This window comes from Spermophilus citellus, assembly GCF_964194105.1.
Source record: "Spermophilus citellus genome assembly, chromosome: 2".
NCBI lineage: Eukaryota > Metazoa > Chordata > Mammalia > Rodentia > Sciuridae > Spermophilus > Spermophilus citellus.
This window is the reverse complement of record NC_138183.1, coordinates 203,081,017-203,100,081: the sequence shown is the minus strand read 5'-3', so window position 1 is coordinate 203,100,081 and position 19,065 is coordinate 203,081,017. Positions and strand designations below refer to the sequence as shown.

Here is a 19,065-nt window from a genome sequence, read left to right as displayed (position 1 = left end):
AGAGCGCTCGCCTAGCACAGGCAGGACCTGGGTTCGATTCTCAGCACCTTATAAAAATAAAGGCATTGTGTGTGTCCATCTACACCTAAAAACATTTTTTTAAAGGGCTGTCGATGTATTTCAGTGGTAAAGCATCCCTGGGTACAGCAAAAATAGGACTGGGGTTGTGACTCAGTGGTAGAGTGCTCGCCTAGCATGCGTGAGACACTGGGTTCAATCCTCTGCACCACATAAAAATGAAATAAAGATATTGGGTGTTCACTTACAACTAAAAAAAATATTTTTTAAAAAGTACAGCAAAATAATGAATTAATTAATTAAAAATAAGATTGTAAATCAATCTCTTTTCTATTACAATTTTTGATGCTCTTAAGGAAGATATTTTGCCCCCTTCATCAGGCTCATTTAAAAAACTTTCTCTGGTTATTCTGGGTCTCTTATTTTTCCAAACGAATCTCACAACTGCTTTTTCTATTTCAATGAAGAATGACATTGGGATTTTAAAAGGAATTGCATTAAATTTGTGTAAAAACGCAAATGGCCATTTTGATAATATTAATTTTGCCTATCCAAGAACATGGGAGATCTTTCCATCTTCTAAGATCTTCTTCCATTTCTTTTATTTTTTTTTATTTATTCCATTTCTTTTAGTGTTCTGTAGATTTCATTGTAGAGATCTTTCACTTCTTTTGTTAGATTGATTCCCAAGTATTTTTTTAAATACTTTTAAACTCCTATCTCTCACCCTGCACAAAACTCAACTCAAAGTGGATCAAGGACCTACAAATTAAACCAGACACTCTGACCTAATAGAAGAAAAAGTAGGACCAAATCCAATCATGTCAGATTAGGACCTGACTTCCTTAACAAGACTCCTAAAGCACAAGAAATAAATTCAAGAATCAATATATGGGGGCTGTGGCTGAATGGCAGAGCACTTGCCTAGCACATGTGAGGCACTGGGTTCAATCTTCAGCAACACATAAAAATAAACAAATAAAATAAAGGCATTCTGTCCATCTACAAAATAATAATAATAATAATAATAATAATAATAATAATAATAATAATGGAGGACAACTCCCTTGAATCACTTTTTTAAAAAAAGAATCAATATATGGGATGGATTCAAATTAAAAAGCTTCTTCTCAGCAAAGGAAACAATAATGTAAAGAAAGAACCTACAGAATGGGAAAAAAAACTTTACCACAAGCACCTCAGGTAGAGCACTAATCTCCAGAATATACAAAGAACTCAAAAACGTAACACCAGGGGCTGGGGTTGTGACTCGGTGGCAGAGTGCCTGCCTCGCACATATGAGGCACTGAGTTCGATCCTCAGCACCACATAAAAATAAACAAAATAAAGATATTGCGTCCATCTATAACTAAAAAATATTTCTACAAAACAGCACCAAAAAAACACAAATAATCCAATTAATAAATGAGTTAAGGGACTGAACAGACACTTCCAGGAGATATACAATTGATCAACAAATATATGAAAAAGTGTTCAACATCTCATAAATGCATCTCAAAACTACATTGAGATTTTACCTCACTCCAGTCAGAATGGCAGTTATCAAGATTACAAGTATAAATAAACGTTGGCAAGAATGTGGGGGAAAAGGTACACTCATATATTGCTGGTGGGACTGCAAATTGGTGCAGCCACTCTGGAAAGCAGTAAGGAGATAGATTCCTTAGAAAACTTGGAATGGAACCACCATTTGACCCAGCTATCCCAATCTTCAGCATATACCCAAAAGACATAAATCAGCATACCACAGTGAAGCAGCCACATTAATATTTACAGCTGCTCAATTCACAATAGCTAAGCTATGGAACTAACCTAGATGCTCTTCAACAGATGAATGGATAAAGAAAATGTGGTATGTATACACAGTGATATATTGCTCAGCCTTAAATAATGAAATTACGGCATTTGCAGGTAAATGGATGGAGTTGAAGAATATCATGCTAAGTGAAACAAGCCAATTCACAAAAAAAAAAAACAAAGGCCAAATGACATCCAGACGATAATCCATAACGCGATCAAGGCGGGGCACTAGGGAAGAATGAAGGAACTATGGATTGAACAGAGGGGAGGGGAGTGAGTGAGAAGGATGATGGAATGAAACAGACATTCTTACCCTATGTACGGTTATGACTGCATGAAAAGTGTGACTCTGTATCATGTACAGCCAGAGAAATAAGAAGTTGTATTCCATTTGTGTACAATGAGTTGAAGTACATTCTGTTGTAGTATATAACTAATTAGAACAAATTTTTAAATTAAAAAAAAACTTTCTCTGAGAATAGAAAAGACAGTAGAATTAATCGAACATATCTTTCCTATCCTTATATATGAATACACAACCAATGTAACTCCACATCATATACAACTGCAATAATGGGATCCTAACTGAAACAAGTTATACTTAAGAATCTATATATGTGGGGCTGGGGATGTGGCTTAAGCGGTAGCGCGCTCGCCTGGCATGCGTGCAGCCTGGGTTCGATCCTCAGCACCACATACAAAGATGTTGTGTCCGCCGAAAACTAAAAAATAAATATTAAAAAATTCTCTCTCTAAAAAAAAAAGAATCTATATATGTATAATATGTCAAAACACTCTACTGTCATGTATATCTAGAAAGAACAAATAAAAAATAAAAATAAGTAAAATAAAATAATAAAAAAGCTTTTCCCCTGCCCTTACTTTACCATCCTTCTTTGGGTTCTTTCAATAATAAATGTCATCCCATTTCAGAGTCTTTGTACATGCTGTGAGTTTCTACTTACAAATTCTACTCTCCCCTTGCTTCAGCAGAGTTAACTGCTTCCCAAAGTCCCATTCTATGTCTTAGTTTAAACATTATTTCCTTAAAGAAGTCTTTCCTATCTAATCACTCAAGTAAAAGTAAGGCTCCCTAGAATGCTCATAATTTTAATTATTTTTTCTTCAAAACACTTATTACATATTTGTAACTACCATATTTGTAACCCACACCAGTTTTATCCCTTTTTCTACCATTAACTAGACTTTAAGTTCGATCAAATAGGGACCATACTGTTTATATACCTAATCCTCATTATGATGCATGGCATTTCAGACAAACTATTTACTGAATAAATTCAAAGAGACAAGAAATAAATGCCTTGAAAGAAGACATGATTGCCTAGGAGCATAGTAGAGTGTGAAAGGATATTTATACTTAAGGGATAGATAGAAAGACCTATAATGAACACCACTATCCATATTATTACTAATGTAATTTTAGGCCATTTATAATATATAGTCTCCAATATCAAACTGGGAGCTTCTGGAATGGACTGCTGCAATCAGATAGTCCTGGGTTTAGTAATTCTAAGTGATGACATTTCCTATATTGTTAAGCCTTGAGAAAGCTAATTCAGAAAATCTGTCTCAATTACAAAATGTGTACTAAAATACACTACATAGGATGTTTGTAAGAAGTAAATAAAAAAGAACCAGAAAATATTTTAACAAATTATGAAGATATAATAGGCTGGGATTGCTCTCAGTGGTAGAGCACTTGCATACCATGTACAAGGCCCAAGGTTCAATCCTCAACACCAACAAAAACAAAAACAAACCAGCAAAACACTACATAACCAATGTGTTATGTTCCTTATATATCCATACTCAGTAGGAGTTCATCTTTCTTAAAGAGTATGATCTAACATTAGAAAGATGTAAACTGAATGTAGCCAAGTTACTCATTAGTTCTTTAAATCATCCATAAAACACAGCACATGTGGCTTTGTGTATTTAAACAATCTCTTTTGAAGTCCCAATGCTGAAGTTTGTCCTTCAGACTTGAAACAGATTACTTTCTATGATAAGTCCTGAGGAAGGCTGGGCATGATGATGCACACCTGTAATCAAGGGGCTTGAGAGATTGAGGCAAAAGGAATGTGAGTTCAAACCCAGCCTCAGCAATTTAGCGAGGCCCTATCTCTAATAAAAAAATAAATAAAAAGGGATGGGGATGTGGCTCAATGGTTAAGCACCCCTGGGTTCAATCTCTGATACCAAAAAAAAAAAAAAAAAAAAAAAAAAAGTCCTGATGAAGTTGTTGGTTTATAATTAGGAGTCATGTTAAACCAACATAATCCATCACAATCACCACTATTTTTGTTTGCCTTACATATACAAAGGTACATTATTTGAGTTAAAAGTAGCATATGATACCCACTGTATTTTCCTACAGCATAACTAGTACTCTCTTAAGATTTTAATATATAAAAAAAAAGACAGATACTGTGTCAAGCACCTTTCTTTCTTCTTCTTACGTTTTCACAATGTTTACAGTTTAATATGCTGTCAATATGTCAAGCAGCTTTGGGGTAAATAAAATAACAGAATGTCCCAGTTACTTGGGAGACTACAGCAGAAGACCCTCTTGAGCCCAGGAGTTCACTTGAGCACAGTTTGCAGCCATCCTGGACATGAAATAAAATAAAATCACAAAAGGTACTTCAAGGAAACCAAGGCAAAACATTATTATCATTAAGGAAAACAACATGATAACAAAGGCAGAGAGACAAAAAAGTAGTTTAGGATTAAGTAGATAAAATGTGAAGTTTGGGGGCTGGGCTATGGTAGAGCACTTGACCCTGGATTCAATAGCTAGTATCACCTAAAATAAAAGGAAAAAAATAAGAACTTTTAAACTCCCCCCATTGGTATAAACAAAATCAAAAAGGAAAAGAAAAATATCTGTAACATCTTAGGAACAGAGTTCATTACTCCAAACAAAAAATGAACAACAAATATGTGCAAATTTCAGCCAGGCCAGCCAGGCTCAGTGGTTATGCACCCCTGGGTTTAATCCATGGCGGGGGGGGGGGGGGGGGGGGGGGAGAGGGGGGATCAGCCCTGGGGACCATGGTGAGTGACTGTAATCTCACTGATTCAGGAGGCTGAGTTAGAAGGATGGGAAGTTCCTATTCAAGGTCAGCCTTAAGAACTTAGCAAGACTCTTTCTCAAAATAAAATACAAAGGGCCGGGGACATATATCAGTGGTAAAATGCTCCAGGTTCAATTCCTGGTACCAAAAAGGAAAAGGAAAAAAAAAATTGCAAACTTCACAACAATTAGTATTAGTAGACAATAGTCAATCCTATGCCAAAACAATATATGAAATATGACAAAGCACTGATAAGGATATAAAAAGATGGAATGTTCTTACAATGCTAATGGTGTAGAAAATGGTACCATTTTGGAAAACTGGCTACCTAATAACCTAGCAATTTTACCCTTATAGCATACATATAAGAGAAATGAGTCCTTGTATCCATAACATTCAACCATTAACAAGTGAAAGAATAAACCAAACCATGGAAAGTTCATAATAAAATACTATACAGTAATTAAAAAATGAAGTAAAACCAACCTACAAAATCAACCAGTGACACTCATCTTCAAAACATGTTGAGGGGGTCTGAGGCTGTAGCTCAGTGGTAGAGTAGAGTGCTTGCTTAGCATGTGCTGTGAGGCACTGGGTTCAATCCTTAGCACCACATAAAAATAAACAAAGACATGCTGTACACCTACAGCTATGAAAAAAATTAAAAATAAACAACACACATTGAGGGCTGGGGATGAAGATAAGTGACAGAGTACTTGCCTAAGTGTGGAGGCCTTGGGCTCAATCCCTCATGTGTACACACACACACACACACACACACACACACACACACTTGAAAAAGAAGTCAAACTCCTTAAATACATTCCATGTGATTCTATTTATATGAAATTCAAGGACAGGCAAATTTAAACCATAGTAACAGAAATCAGAATAATAGTAACCTGGAGAAGGAAAGGAACTCAATAAGAAGAGTACCAAGGAAACTTTCTAGGCTAATGAAAATATTATTTACATGTTGGTCTAGGTAATGACTACCCTGGTAAAATAACTAGGCAAAAAGTGAATGACCTATACCGTTATTTTAGCTTTGTACTACATGCAAATTACTCTGATTTGAAAAAAAAAAAACAAAAAACTATTATTCCATGGACATTAACAGCATTAACAATTAGTAAAAGAGAGAAATACCGATCATGCTACCATGGGTATGGATCTTGAAAATGTACACTATGCAAAAGAAGCCAGTCACAAAAGACTACATATTATATGATTTCAATTATATGAAATGTCCAGAATAGGCAAATCTATATGGACAGAAAGCGTGGAATACCTAGGGCAGGAGTGTGTGTGTGTGTGGGGGGGGGGCCATAATAAGAAGTGACTGTTAATTGGTATGGATTTTCTTTTGGGGCTGAGGAAAGTGTTCTAAAGAGTGTGATGATGTTTGCATAATTCTGTGACTATACTAAAAATCACTGAATTTCATACTTTAAATGAGTGAATTCAATAGTTAGTCTTTAAAAATCAACAACACTGGGGCTGGGGTTGTAATTCAGTGGTAGAGTACTTGCCTTGCATGTGTGAGGTCCTGGGTTCGATCCTCAGCACCCCATAATAAATAAATAGATAGATAGATAGATAGATAGATAGATAGGATAGATTTTGTCCATCTACAATTAAAAACAATATTTAAAAATAAAACAACAACACTCAACAATAAAAATAAGTACTTATTACTTTATTAATGCTATACTGCCTTGAAAAATACAGGTATAAATTCAAAAGTGCAATGATAAAAACTATGTCTTTCAAGCAACTGAGCTAGTCTAACAGTAAAAAAAAAATTTCTGTAAGAGGGGTTAGCATAAATAACCTCAACCTGGGACATCTATCTACCTTTTCCATACAAATTTCCATCCATTTGAAATTCCTAAGGCAGAAGAAGCACTGCATTCTCCCAAAGTTAATGATAGAAATGAGAGTAATAAATATTGGATAATCAAAAGTAAAATTAAGACAGAAAGTAGATTAGTGATTGCCTGAGACTGGGATGGGGGATAAATAACAAAATGGCATAAGGGATATTATTGGGGTAGTGGTTATACAACTCAATTTACTAAAAATAACTAAATATGGCAGGCATGATGACACACACCTGTGATCTCAGCAACTCAGGAAGCTGTGGCTAAAAGATCACAAGTTCAAGGCCAGTCTCAGCAATTTAATGATGCTTTGTCTCAAAACAAAAAATAAAAAGGACTGGGAATGTAATTAAGTGGAACAGAACTTAACCTAGCATGCATAAGGCTCTGAGTTCAATCCCCAGGACTCGGGGGATGGGGTGCATGTGGGGTGTGAATCACTGATTGTCACTTAAAACAGGTGAACTTTATGATATACAAATAACAAAAGGCCAAAGATCTATATATAAAAGACATACATTAACTCTCCAAATTAGGAAAAACTGTTATTATAAGAGCATTGATCTCTAACAACTTACTTTTTTAGAAAATTCTTCTTTAGTTGTTGATGGACCTTTATTTATTTATATGCAGTGCTGAGAATCGAACCCATTGACTCACACATGTCAAGCAAACACTCTACCACTGTGCCACAACCCCAGCCAAATCTCTAACAACTTTCTGACATTCCTGAGTATAGCAAACTATCACATAGTAAAAAAGATTTTTCTTCATATTTTTAAAGGCAATTTAAAAAATAAACTAAAGTAAAAATGCCACTAACATCAATCTTCACAAAACTATAAATTTTACAAAATTATGGTATTCTCAACAGTTTAGCATATAGCAAATACTGACATGGGCCTCAAGACGTCATAATAGATCTTTTATGTGAGTCAAAGTCTAAATGTAACTTTTGTATGCTGACACTAATTACAGGACTAAGTCCTCTCTTCAAGCTCTTGGATTCTAGCAGTCAGAGTACCAGAGAACTGAAGCAACAGACAAGTCATTATACACCATTATTAATTAGGGCATACACACATAAAACTCCTAATACTCAAGTTTAAAAGCTAGTGCTAACATAAAACCACCTTTCAAACCTTTGTACCTTCTCAGTATCTGTCATCAACCCAGATAATTTCAGTTTTCACCCTAATTCATCTCATCAAAATTCTTCAATAATCCCAACACCATTGTCCATCTCTTAACTCTACACTTCTAACTAGAATTACAGTTGCCACATACTTTAATATTATACTGAAGAGTTGTAACTGGACAAACCAATTAAATTTCAAAGTAAACCCTAAAGGGCTTAAACTCTGAGATGCAAGGACAAAATTTTAAATAGGAAAAGTAGGAATTTTATAAAACAGATTATTAGGAGAATGAAAGCAAATGGTGAAAGATAAAATATGAAGAAGTAAATTGTGACACAAAGATCTAATTAAGGGCTGGGATTATAGCTCAGCAGCAGAGCACTCCCCGGCACACATGAGGTACTGGGTTCTATCCTCGGCACCACATAAAAATAAAATCAAGGTATTGTGTCCAACTACAACAAAAATATTTAAGAAAAAGATATCAAATCTGGGGATGTGGCTCAAGCGGTAGCACGCTCACCTGGCATGCGTGCGGCCTGGGTTCGATCCTCAGCACCACATACAAAGATGTTGTGTCTGCCGAAAACTAAAAAATAAATAAAAATTCTCTCTCTCTCTCTCTTAAAAAAAAAAAAAAGAAAAGAAAAAGATATCAAAAAAATCTAATTAATTTGGGCCAGTGGTGCACCATTTGTAATCCCAGCAACTCAGAAGGCTGAGGCAGGAGGATCATGAGTTCAAACCCAGCCTCAGCAACTTGGTAAGGCCCTGAGCAACTCAGCAAAATCCTGTCCCTAATAAAATATTTTAAAAAGGCTGAGGATGTGGCTCAGTAGTTAGGTGCCCCTGGGTTCAATCCCTTGTACAAAAAAAAAAAAATCTAATTAAATGTGATTTTTTTAAAAAGAGTTTTTACATGACCAGATAGATTGATGCTATAGGAGGAGATCTTGAAGCAGTATGAAGGATCTAATTCAAGGACTGATGACTATAAAACAAGATGAATGGAAAAACTATTATTATAACAGGTAGCACAATAACAGGCCAGAAATACCTACTAGAACCTCATTTCTACTCCACAGCCAGTTTCCCCACGGGTTACTGTGCCTCCCCGCCTTTCCCATAGGTCTAAGTTTACAGGGCAAAATGGAAACTATAAAAACCACAAAGTTCTCTAATCCTGATACCTTTTTAATCTACCATCTATCCTACTCCTTTACTAGCATTCCACTCACTGATCCTGTAATCAGAAATTGTTCCCCACTCTCCTACCCCTGAAAAGTCTTCAGTTCACTTTAATTTCTCAGAAATGCCAACAGTTGGGGCTGGGGTTGTGGCTCAGGGGTAGAGTGAGTCACTGGGTCCATCAACAACTAATAAAATATTTTAAAAACATAAAAATAAATCGGGCTGGGGATGTGGCTCAAGCGGTAGCGCGCTCGCCTGCCATGCGTGCGGCCCGGGTTCGATCCTCAGCACCACATACAAAAAAAACAAAGATGATGTGTCCGCCGATAACCAAAAAATAAAATATTAAAATTCTCTCTCTCTCTCTCTCTCTCTCTAAAAAAAAATAAAAATAAAAATAAAAAAAATAAAAAGAAATGCCAGTACCTAGGCCATGGAGGATGAAGCTCAGTAGAATTCTTGCTTAGCATGCACAAGGCCCTGCAACTGATGCCCATCACTAGAAAAACAAATAAACAAAAAAATCCCAGAAATGCCAATATCCCTTTCTTCAAATAGTTTTTTAAAATATTGTGAAAATAATTCATGCTTGCTGGTAGAAAAATTATGAAAATAGTGTAAGAAAAATGAAGCTAAATTAACTCTAACCACAAGACAGTAGAATGAATCAGACATAACTTTCCTATATTCATATACGCATACACAACCAGTGTAGCTCCACATCATGTACAACCACAAGAATGGGAAGTTATACTTGATGTATGTATAATGTCATAATACATTCTACTGTCATATATAACTAAAAAGGACAAATTTAAAAAATAAAATAAATAAATGAATTAATCACAACCATCCTTCTCACTTGTAAATTTTTTCTTTGTATCTCTCTCCTACTTTTATGCACAATTCCCCAATCGACTTTTTCCCCATTTCTCCAAGACCCAAAAAAAGGGCATAACCCAAACTTTGGCCCTCCAGTCCACCCCACACCTCTGGTTCATACTTTCTTCTTCTCTATAGTAACCTGAAAAAGAAAATGACTTTTCATTGTGGTTTTCTCTTCTAAACTCCAGTTCTACATTCCAATTGCCTGCTACACTGTTTGTCAATGATGTTTATTTATCAGCTCCTCAAACCAGACATAAATTTTAATTCATGAAGAGAAATCCCTGTCTCCCAAAGTCAGTTTTCCATCTGGACCCACATTTTCCAATGGAATCACCTAATTTCAATATCTTGAAAGTTTATTTGTTAAATGCAAGCAGAGAGACTTCAATTAGTTAGTCTAAGTTAAACCATTTATAATGAAGAGGAGGGAGACTTAAGGAATTGACACAATAAATTTTTACATAAAATGAATACAAAATAATTTTAAAAGCTACAGAACTTCTGACCTTTCCTTTTACTAAATAATGTGACAAAGCCAAATAACTATACCTGTTTTACATGAAATATGAAGCATAATGAAGTTATCATAGGGGGAAAAGTTAGGACCAGGCTGTGACTTTCACTACATTCTCCTGCTTCAAACAAAAACTTTATTATAAATTATTTAGAGATCAAAAGGAAAAAAATGCCACTTTACTCAGACTCATCATTAATATGTAACTGACAGAAACAATAAAAAAATTATATATCCATCTACTACATCCAAAAATGACTATTTTATTATAAATACTAATACAGAACCAAATGTAGTGGGAAATTCCTATAATTCCATTGACTTGTGAGGATGAGGCAGGAAGATCACAAGTTCAAGGGCAGCCTTGAAAATTTTAAGTTTTAAAAAGGGAGGAGTAGGGATGTAAAGTGGTGGTAAAACACCCTTCAGTTCAATCCCCAGTACAAAATAATACATATATATATATTTTTTTTAAATCTTTCATATTTTATCTTTCAGATCTTCAACATGCTGTCACCGAGTAATTTCCTAAAAGCCAAAGTATCCAGAGACTTTCCCACTCCCAGATTCCAAATAGTATCTACTTCTCAATATTCCTGGTTAAGGAATGTTAGCTATAGTATCTACTTTTCAATATTCCTGGTTAAGGAATGTTAGCTACTCAACCTACAAAAAACTCTGGTCTTCCAAAAATATACACTATTAGAAAGGCGTAATGGCACACAACTGTAATCCCAGCAGCTTGAGAGACTGAGACAAGAGGATTCTAAGTTCAAAGCCAGCCTCAGCAACTTAGGCCCTAAGCAACTTGGCAAGACTCTGTCTCAAAATAAAAAATTTTTAAAAAGGGCTGGGGATGTGGCTCAAGCGGTAGCGCGCTTGCCTGACATGCGTGTGGCCCGGGTTCGATCCTCAGCACCACATACAAACAAAGATGTTGTGTCCGCCGAAAACTAAAAAATAAATATTAAAAAAATTCTCTCTCTCTTAAAAAAAAAAAAAGGGCTGGGGATGTGGCTCAGTGGTTAGGTGCCCCTGGGTTCAATCCCTGGTACCCTCCCCCAAAAAAGTGTGTGTGTGTACACATACATATATATGTGTTGAGAGCCACAGTTTAGTCAGAATGACGCCTCGCATTTTGCTAGAGGGAATGGTTAAAAGGTGACCCTGCTCTGGGATTAGGGCAGTTTGGGGATTAGGGTGGCTACTTTGGAGTTCCCATTGAGTTCTCCAGCAGAGCCCTGCGGAGGGAATGTATTCCGGGGAAGTGTGTGTAGAGTGCCGGTGAGAGTTCAGGAATAAAGAGTTGCTGTTTGAACCTACAAGGCTTTGTGGCGGCTCGGTTATTGTGCCCAGACAGACTGCGGCATATATGTACACACTACACATTTAAGTATTTTGTTTAATGTGCAAATTGGCCTACAAATATGGCATTATTTTGCACTTGATTTTGTCTTTTAATAAAAATAAAAATCAGGGGCTGGGGATGTGGCTCAAGCGGTAGCGCGCTCGCCTGGCATGCGTGCGGCCCGGGTTCGATCCTCAGCACCACATACCAACAAAGATGTTGTGTCCGCCGAGAACTAAAAAATAAATATTAAAAATTCTCTCTTTCCTCTCTCTCACTCTCTCTTTTTAAAAAAATAAAAATAAAAATAAAATTAGCATGTATAAATAAGGTCCATCACAACACTAGTTTGTCCATCACCATTTGTAAACACAAAATAAAGAAATATATCAAAACTAAGTTCATTTGCTTTTTCACATAAAACATGTAAGGAAGCAGCAGCATTTTTGCCTATATAACCATTTCATGGCACATTACGCTTAGGAACTGAAAGTTTAAATGGCATCTATAGGTAAGCCTTCAAATTCCACTTAGGGCATTTCTCTTGGCTACAAATGTGACAGAGAGGGACTGTTAATGCTGATATCATATCTGCCTTTTACCAAAGTCATACATAATAGTTTTCTCACTTAAAACATACAAAGAGCTCCATTACAGTCCTGACTGCAGGTAAGTATTCAATTTCTAACAACTTTGCTTACTATTTAGCATACAGATAACTGGTGTTAAATGAACCAGACTAGGAGTATCATTCAGAATATATTTCAAGATTTTTTCTTGGCATTACATATAAAAACTTCAGTTTATGGCTGTGCATGTTGGCTGGTGCACACCTGTAACACCAGTGACTTGGGAGGTCAAGCCAGGAGGATTCCAAGTTCAGAGCCAGGCTGGGTAATTTAGCAGGACCCTGTCTCCAAGTAAAAGATAAGAGATGGGGATATAGCTCAGAGGCAGACTGCCCTGGATTCAAAACCCCAATATTGCAACAAAAGAAGAAGAGCAGCAGGAGAAGGAGGAGTAGGGGGAGGAAGAAGAAAGTAGAGGGAGGATATATATGCACAGGTTATGTGGAAATTCTACCTTTTATGAGGGACTTGAGCATCCTTGGTATTCTAAACCAAGGTGGTTCTGGAATCAATCTTTCAAAAATTCCTAGGAAGGACTGGTCAGAACTTTTCAGTACTTAAAACATCTAAAGGGCTTTCAATGGAATTTCCAACTTGTACCTTTCAATTGTTTTCTCCAATAATAAAGGCAAAGTTTGCCACATGAAGATAATTAGAATTGGGATGTGACAATAAGTTCCAAAATTGTAACAGTGGTCCAAAAAGTAAAAAGAGCCATCAAAACATAAAACATACTACAGAATAAGTCATACTAAGTAGATGTAGCTTGATAATACCTGCTAAAAATGGAGACTTCAGTGCAGTTTCTAACAATCTAACAATCTGAGTTGAAAGGGGTATAACAGAGCTAAATTCTATACTATTATATATTGTGGTATTAAGTCAGTGAATAAAATCTAACACTGGCAAATCAAATTATAATAGTAACAAAAGACAACTCCATCCCTCATGAAACTTAAAATTATAGGCGGAAAAACAGAAATAAAATGTACAATAAATCAGTGCTACAGAGAAAAACAAACAAATGCAGAGAGACAGGGAGTGTGGTAACCAGGGAACTCCTTGGTGATAAGAAGACAAAGGAAATAAGAGAACAAGTCAGGGAGATAATTGAATAAAAGGAGTTCCAAGCAAATGTAACAGCTAAGTGCAAAGACTCTATGGCCAGAGCAGTTTTGTTTTCATACTATCTACATTATAAATACTTTGAAAACATCTGCAATTTTTACAGTCAGTGATTACTTCACTTAGTGAAGAAAAGATTCATTCACATGTTAAAGATCTTTTTCCTTTAACTAAATGAGCCAAAATATAGCTTCAGTAAAATGATAAGACATGTAGAATGATCAATAGTTTTCAAAGCTAAAGTCTCTCAAGAATAAAAATGTTACTTCCTCATTCTTACTATATTCAAGCTTCAAGACTCAATGGGAATCTTCTCCCTAAATCAAGTTTCAGTCACAAAAAGTCAAAGGGCTGGGGTTGTAGATCAGTGGAAGTGCACTTGCCTAGCATGTGTGAGGCACTGGGTTCGAGTCTCAAAACCATATATAAATAAATAATATAAAGGTCCATCAACAACTAAAAAATATTTTCTTCAAAAAAGTCAAAGCAAAAAGTACTCACATATAAGGGAGGGAGGAACTAATGCATTAAAATGGAATAAAGATTAGAAATTAGTAAATATTCTAGAAGTAATCTCAGCAACTCTGAAGGCTGAGGTAGTAGGATTGTAGAGGCCAGTCTTAGCAACTTAGCAAAACCCTGTCTCAAAATTTAAAAAATAAAATAACGAAATAAAAAGGACTGAGGATGTAGCTCTGTATAAGAGTGCTCCGGGTTCAATCCCCAGTACCACAAAACAAGTAAGTATGTTAGTAAATAAATAAACATGTAAATAAATGAATATTTTTTAAAAAGGTACCTTAGGAAAATTACTATAAAATATTACTGTAATAATTGAAAGACATATATGAAATGTAAACAGCTAACAATCACAGACATAAAAGCTATAAAACACATTTTCTGCCAAAAAAGATCAACAGTGTCCACTGTTCCATAGTATTACAAAATAGCAACTCAATGATTAAGTAATAAAAGGCTTTGAATACCATTGATTATTTATCTTCCAAAAACTAGCTTGTGAAATACTTACCCCAGGTCTTTTATGTTAGTGCATATAACAAGAAATGAAACACCTGCCCAAAAAAAGATTCATAAACGCACACAGAAATATGGCATAATGAATCCCACTATTATGTATAATTACAAAGTGCCAATAAAAATTTTAATTTAATTTTAAAAAGAATAAGTTATTTTCAAATTTGCACAAAGTATTATTTATGCAATTTTTATGTAAGGGAATCAACTCTTTCAAGTAACAGTGTCTTAAATTAATAATTACATGCAAGTATATTTAGTCAAAGTAAAGTGCTATTAAGAGCAAAGTTATGTAAAAATTACTTCTTGCTTTTCTAGGCTTACACCTGCATAAATACTTCATAAGCAAAATAATGTTCATCAAAATTCATGTCTATCATAACACAAGTCAAAACAAAAAGTGATCCATAACTGCCCCCATAGTTTAGTAATGGTTAGAAGTGGGAATTTGTTTCAACTTCCTCTTTTATACCAATAGGAATCTAAGCTCCTCCCAAGGTGACTTTGAGCATGCAATTGTTAAGCATAGTATGATAATCTTAACATAGAAAAGATTTAACTGTTTGGTTTGAAATTTTACACTTAATTCATCTGAACTGAGTAGCCTTCTTGAACTGTTTCTGTAGTACAACATTGTACAAGATGTTGTTCAATTGGTGGTATTCCTGCTGCTTTTGATAAATCAAAAAGTAATGTTTTAAATGTCAGCTAAGACGAGCATATAATAACTGAATCTCTTTAAAGTGGAACTTCTTTTTAAGTTCAAAAATGTATGCTAAATCACTAAAACTGACAGATTCAACAATATATCAAAATACGGTTATTAACTGGCAACAGAAGTTACAATAGTCCTTTGAGGAAGCCTTTGAAATAGGAATCATTAACATCTAAAACTGTACCAGTTAAGAAACAAGGTATGATGATGAACACAGTACAATAAGATACCCACGTGGTAATGCTTTCCAAGGGGTGCTCTCCAAAAAATACAGGGCAAGAAGAAACTAACCCTCAGCAAATGCAGCATCTAAAATGATCTGCAAGTGGAGCACGTTTCAAAGCTCTCAGATTTACATTATCTCACTTGACCATCACAGCAATCCTGTGTCCTAATTTTATGAATGGAAAAAACTAAGAATCAAAAGGTTAAGCAACTTGCCCAAGGTCACTCAAGAAATTAGTGATGCAGCTACACCTAGAAGGGTGCACTTCACCTGACCCTATCCACTACATCACCCCGCCTCTCGACTGTGGCATTATGACAGGAGAAGAGCAAGGATCAGATTCATATGTTAACCCACACTACTCCTGCCTACCAATGAGGCGCAGGCTTCCCTCTTAAAGCAGCTCGCCAGAAATAAGTTGTGACCAAGAGGCAGGCCACTGATCAGCCCAGCGAAGTGACAAGGCTCGACATGCACAGCCCCCCATAAACCAGTATGCATTCCCAGGAGCCCCTCCAGACTCGGCGCCGACAAGACTGCTCACGAAAACGTCTGAAAACCTCCCAGTGAGTTTCGCCCCCTCCTGGACTCAAGGAAAGAGCTGGATGTGAGCCAGAGGGCGGCCAGCCACCAGAGCCTGCCATGTGTCCAGCCCGTCACGCCCGCCTCGCCCGGGCCGGCTCCTCACGCCTAGACCATAGCCAGAGGCCCAGCTCGGAATCAGACGCAAAGGCAGCCTCGGCGGCTGCCACCTCCACCACATCAGCCTGAGGCGTCCCGGCGTGACACTGCCGTCAGGTCTCCACCCGACCCCTCCATATGGGCCCCTTGACGACACCGTCCGCGCTTCTGGCCAAGCCGGGAGGGCTCTGCCTGCCAGAGTCAGCCCGCCCGCCGCCGCCGCCACCGCCGCTAGCCGGGCGTCCTTACTTCATTGAGCTGGCGCTCCGCGGCCTCGCGCAGGGCTGGGTCCATGGTGCCCCGTAGGGCCTCGATAATGGCATTGGGGTCCATTGTAGCGCGGACTCGGTCAAACCCGGAGCACGGATGCTACTGGGGCAAGAGTAGCGCCACTCACTGCGCACATGGACCCGCCGCGCTCCGCAGCGGCAACCGGCGCGAAAGGAAAGAGAAGCGCCAAGGCCCCGGATAGAACCTCTTCGCCTCGGTGTGGAGGCGGGAGATGCTCCGGCCACTTCCTGTCGGCGCGCCAGCGGAGGGCTTTGGGAAATGTAGTCCGCGGACGCAGACGCAGCCCACGTGGCTGGCTCCCATCGATGAGTCCTGCTCTTCGAGAAAAAAACGTTTAAACTACGGAAAGAAAATTAAGACAATGAGTTACAAAGATTTAATATAATATACCTAAGGAATCTGATACAATGTTTGATGCAATCCTTGTAATAGCTGTGTAATCAAAGGAATTTTTTGTGTGTGTGTGTGAGGGTGGCGGGCATTGGGGATTGAACTCTGGGGCGCTTTACCACTGAGCTATGTTCCCAGTTTTATGTATTTAGTTGTTTCATTTTAAGACAAGGACTCGCTAAATTGCTGAAGCTAGCCGCCAACTTGCAGTCCTACTACCTCAGCTTTCCTAGTCGCTGATGGTACAGGTGTGTGCCACCACGCCCTTCTGAATTAACTTTTTTGAAAAGCAATTTGAGATGTATTTCTGAATGTTAAAAAAAAAAAAAAAATTATACTCCGTGACCCAGTAATCCCATTTATGAGACTGTTTATGCTAAGGAAATACTATAATACAAAATGTTAAGCTTTATGTGTGAATGCTATTTTTCACATTACTTTTTTTGTAATTACAAAATACTGAAGTAATGACGTCTATTGAATATCCATATGTTTGCCAGGACTTTTTATAAATCACCTCTAAATGCAGAGTAAAAGTGTAGGCCCTAGTAAAATCCATCTTCAGGGCTGGGGTTGTGGCTCAGCGGTAGAGCGCTCACCTGGCAGGTATGAGACCCTGGGTTCGATCTTCAGCACCACATACAAAAATAAACAAGTGAAATAAAGGGTCCAACTACAACTAAAAAATAAATATTTTTTAAAAAAATTCATCTTCATTCATCAAAGCAGTTTCAGAAAGATTAAATAACTTTTACAAGATTACTTAACCAGAGGTTCAACTATGCTTTCCAACAAAGATCTGCTTTCAAAGTTTTCGTTCTCTCCACTGAAAACCTACATCTCGAGAAATGTCCAACAATATGAAAATGGTTGAACAAATTATAAGAATCCAGTTAATTAAATATGTCACAGCCATTAAAAATTGCAAACATTGCTGGATGCAGTGGCACACACTTTCAGCCTCAGCTACTTATGAGACTGAGGCAGGATTCCTTGTGCACAGAAGATGAAGTCCAATACCCAAGGCAACTGGGGAGACACTGCCCTTTCCCAGATTACAAATATATACCTTGTATCACCAGGAAAGCATTCATGCAAAGATTTAGCTTTGTAACATGAACAAAGACTGGGAAGCAAGTTTGGCAAATGAAAAAAAAAAATTGTTTTCTAGGAGATTGGGGGTAATTTCCTTTCATATCTATGTTATTGTGATAAAATCATGTAAACAGCTTCAAGTATAATTTGGTAACCGATCATTTGTTGTTTTTAGTTTACAGAAAGGAGGAGTGCACACTAAAACTTTTCTCAGGAACCTGAGGGTGTAGCTCAGTGTTAAGAGTGTGTACCTAGCATGTGTGAGGCACAGGGTTCAATCTCCTCCAGTACCACACACACACAAACACAAAAAAAGTAAAAGCCACCAGGTAAAGAGGCACACACTTGTAATCCTGGATACTTGGGGAGGTGAGTCAGGAGAATGTCAGGTTCAAGGTCATCCTGGGCAACTTAGTAAGAACACTTCTCAAAAATAAACAAAAAGGACTAGGGATGTGGGCTGGGGATGTGGCTTAAGCGGTAGCCCGCTCGCCTGACATGTGTGCCACATTCAAACAAAGATATTGTGTCTGCCGAAAACTTGGGTCCCCTTCTTCCTCTGGGAGAAGTCTTTTCTGCTGTCCTTTAATAAACTTCTATTTTACATTCTGAAAAAAGGGGCTGGGGATGTGGCTCAAGGGGTAGTGCGCTCACCTGGCATGCATGCTGCCTGGGTTTGATCCTCAGCACCACATACAAACAAAGATGTTGTGTCCACCAAAAACTAAAAATAAATATTGAAATTCTCTCTCAAAAAAAAAAAAATTTAAAAATTAAAAAAAAAAGGACTAGAGATGTAGCTCAAAAGCCTTTCCCTGGAATAGTGGACTTGGTAATATTAATTCCTGTTATGTGCCAGCTACTGTGCTTGAAGTGAAGTATAATTATTCCTCATTTATAAATGAAGAACCCAAGGCTTAGGTAGTCTACTTAAGATTGTGAAAGGTCAAAAAATCTTCATAATTGGGCTGGGGATGT

General features: G+C 37.2%; 1 protein-coding gene across 1 annotated transcript in view; it reads right to left on the bottom strand.

Annotated features, from left to right (window-relative positions):
* Nucleotides 1–18,193, bottom strand: part of IPO7 (importin 7) — a 60,415-nt gene extending 42,222 nt beyond the window's left edge. Inside the window, exon 1 of the mRNA XM_081266399.1 lies at nucleotides 16,561–18,193. Within this exon, the coding sequence (XP_081122525.1) occupies nucleotides 16,561–16,644 (84 nt within the window). The 5' untranslated portion in view covers nucleotides 16,645–18,193. The remainder of the gene's footprint in view (nucleotides 1–16,560) is intronic.
* Nucleotides 18,194–19,065: the final 872 nt, after the last annotated feature.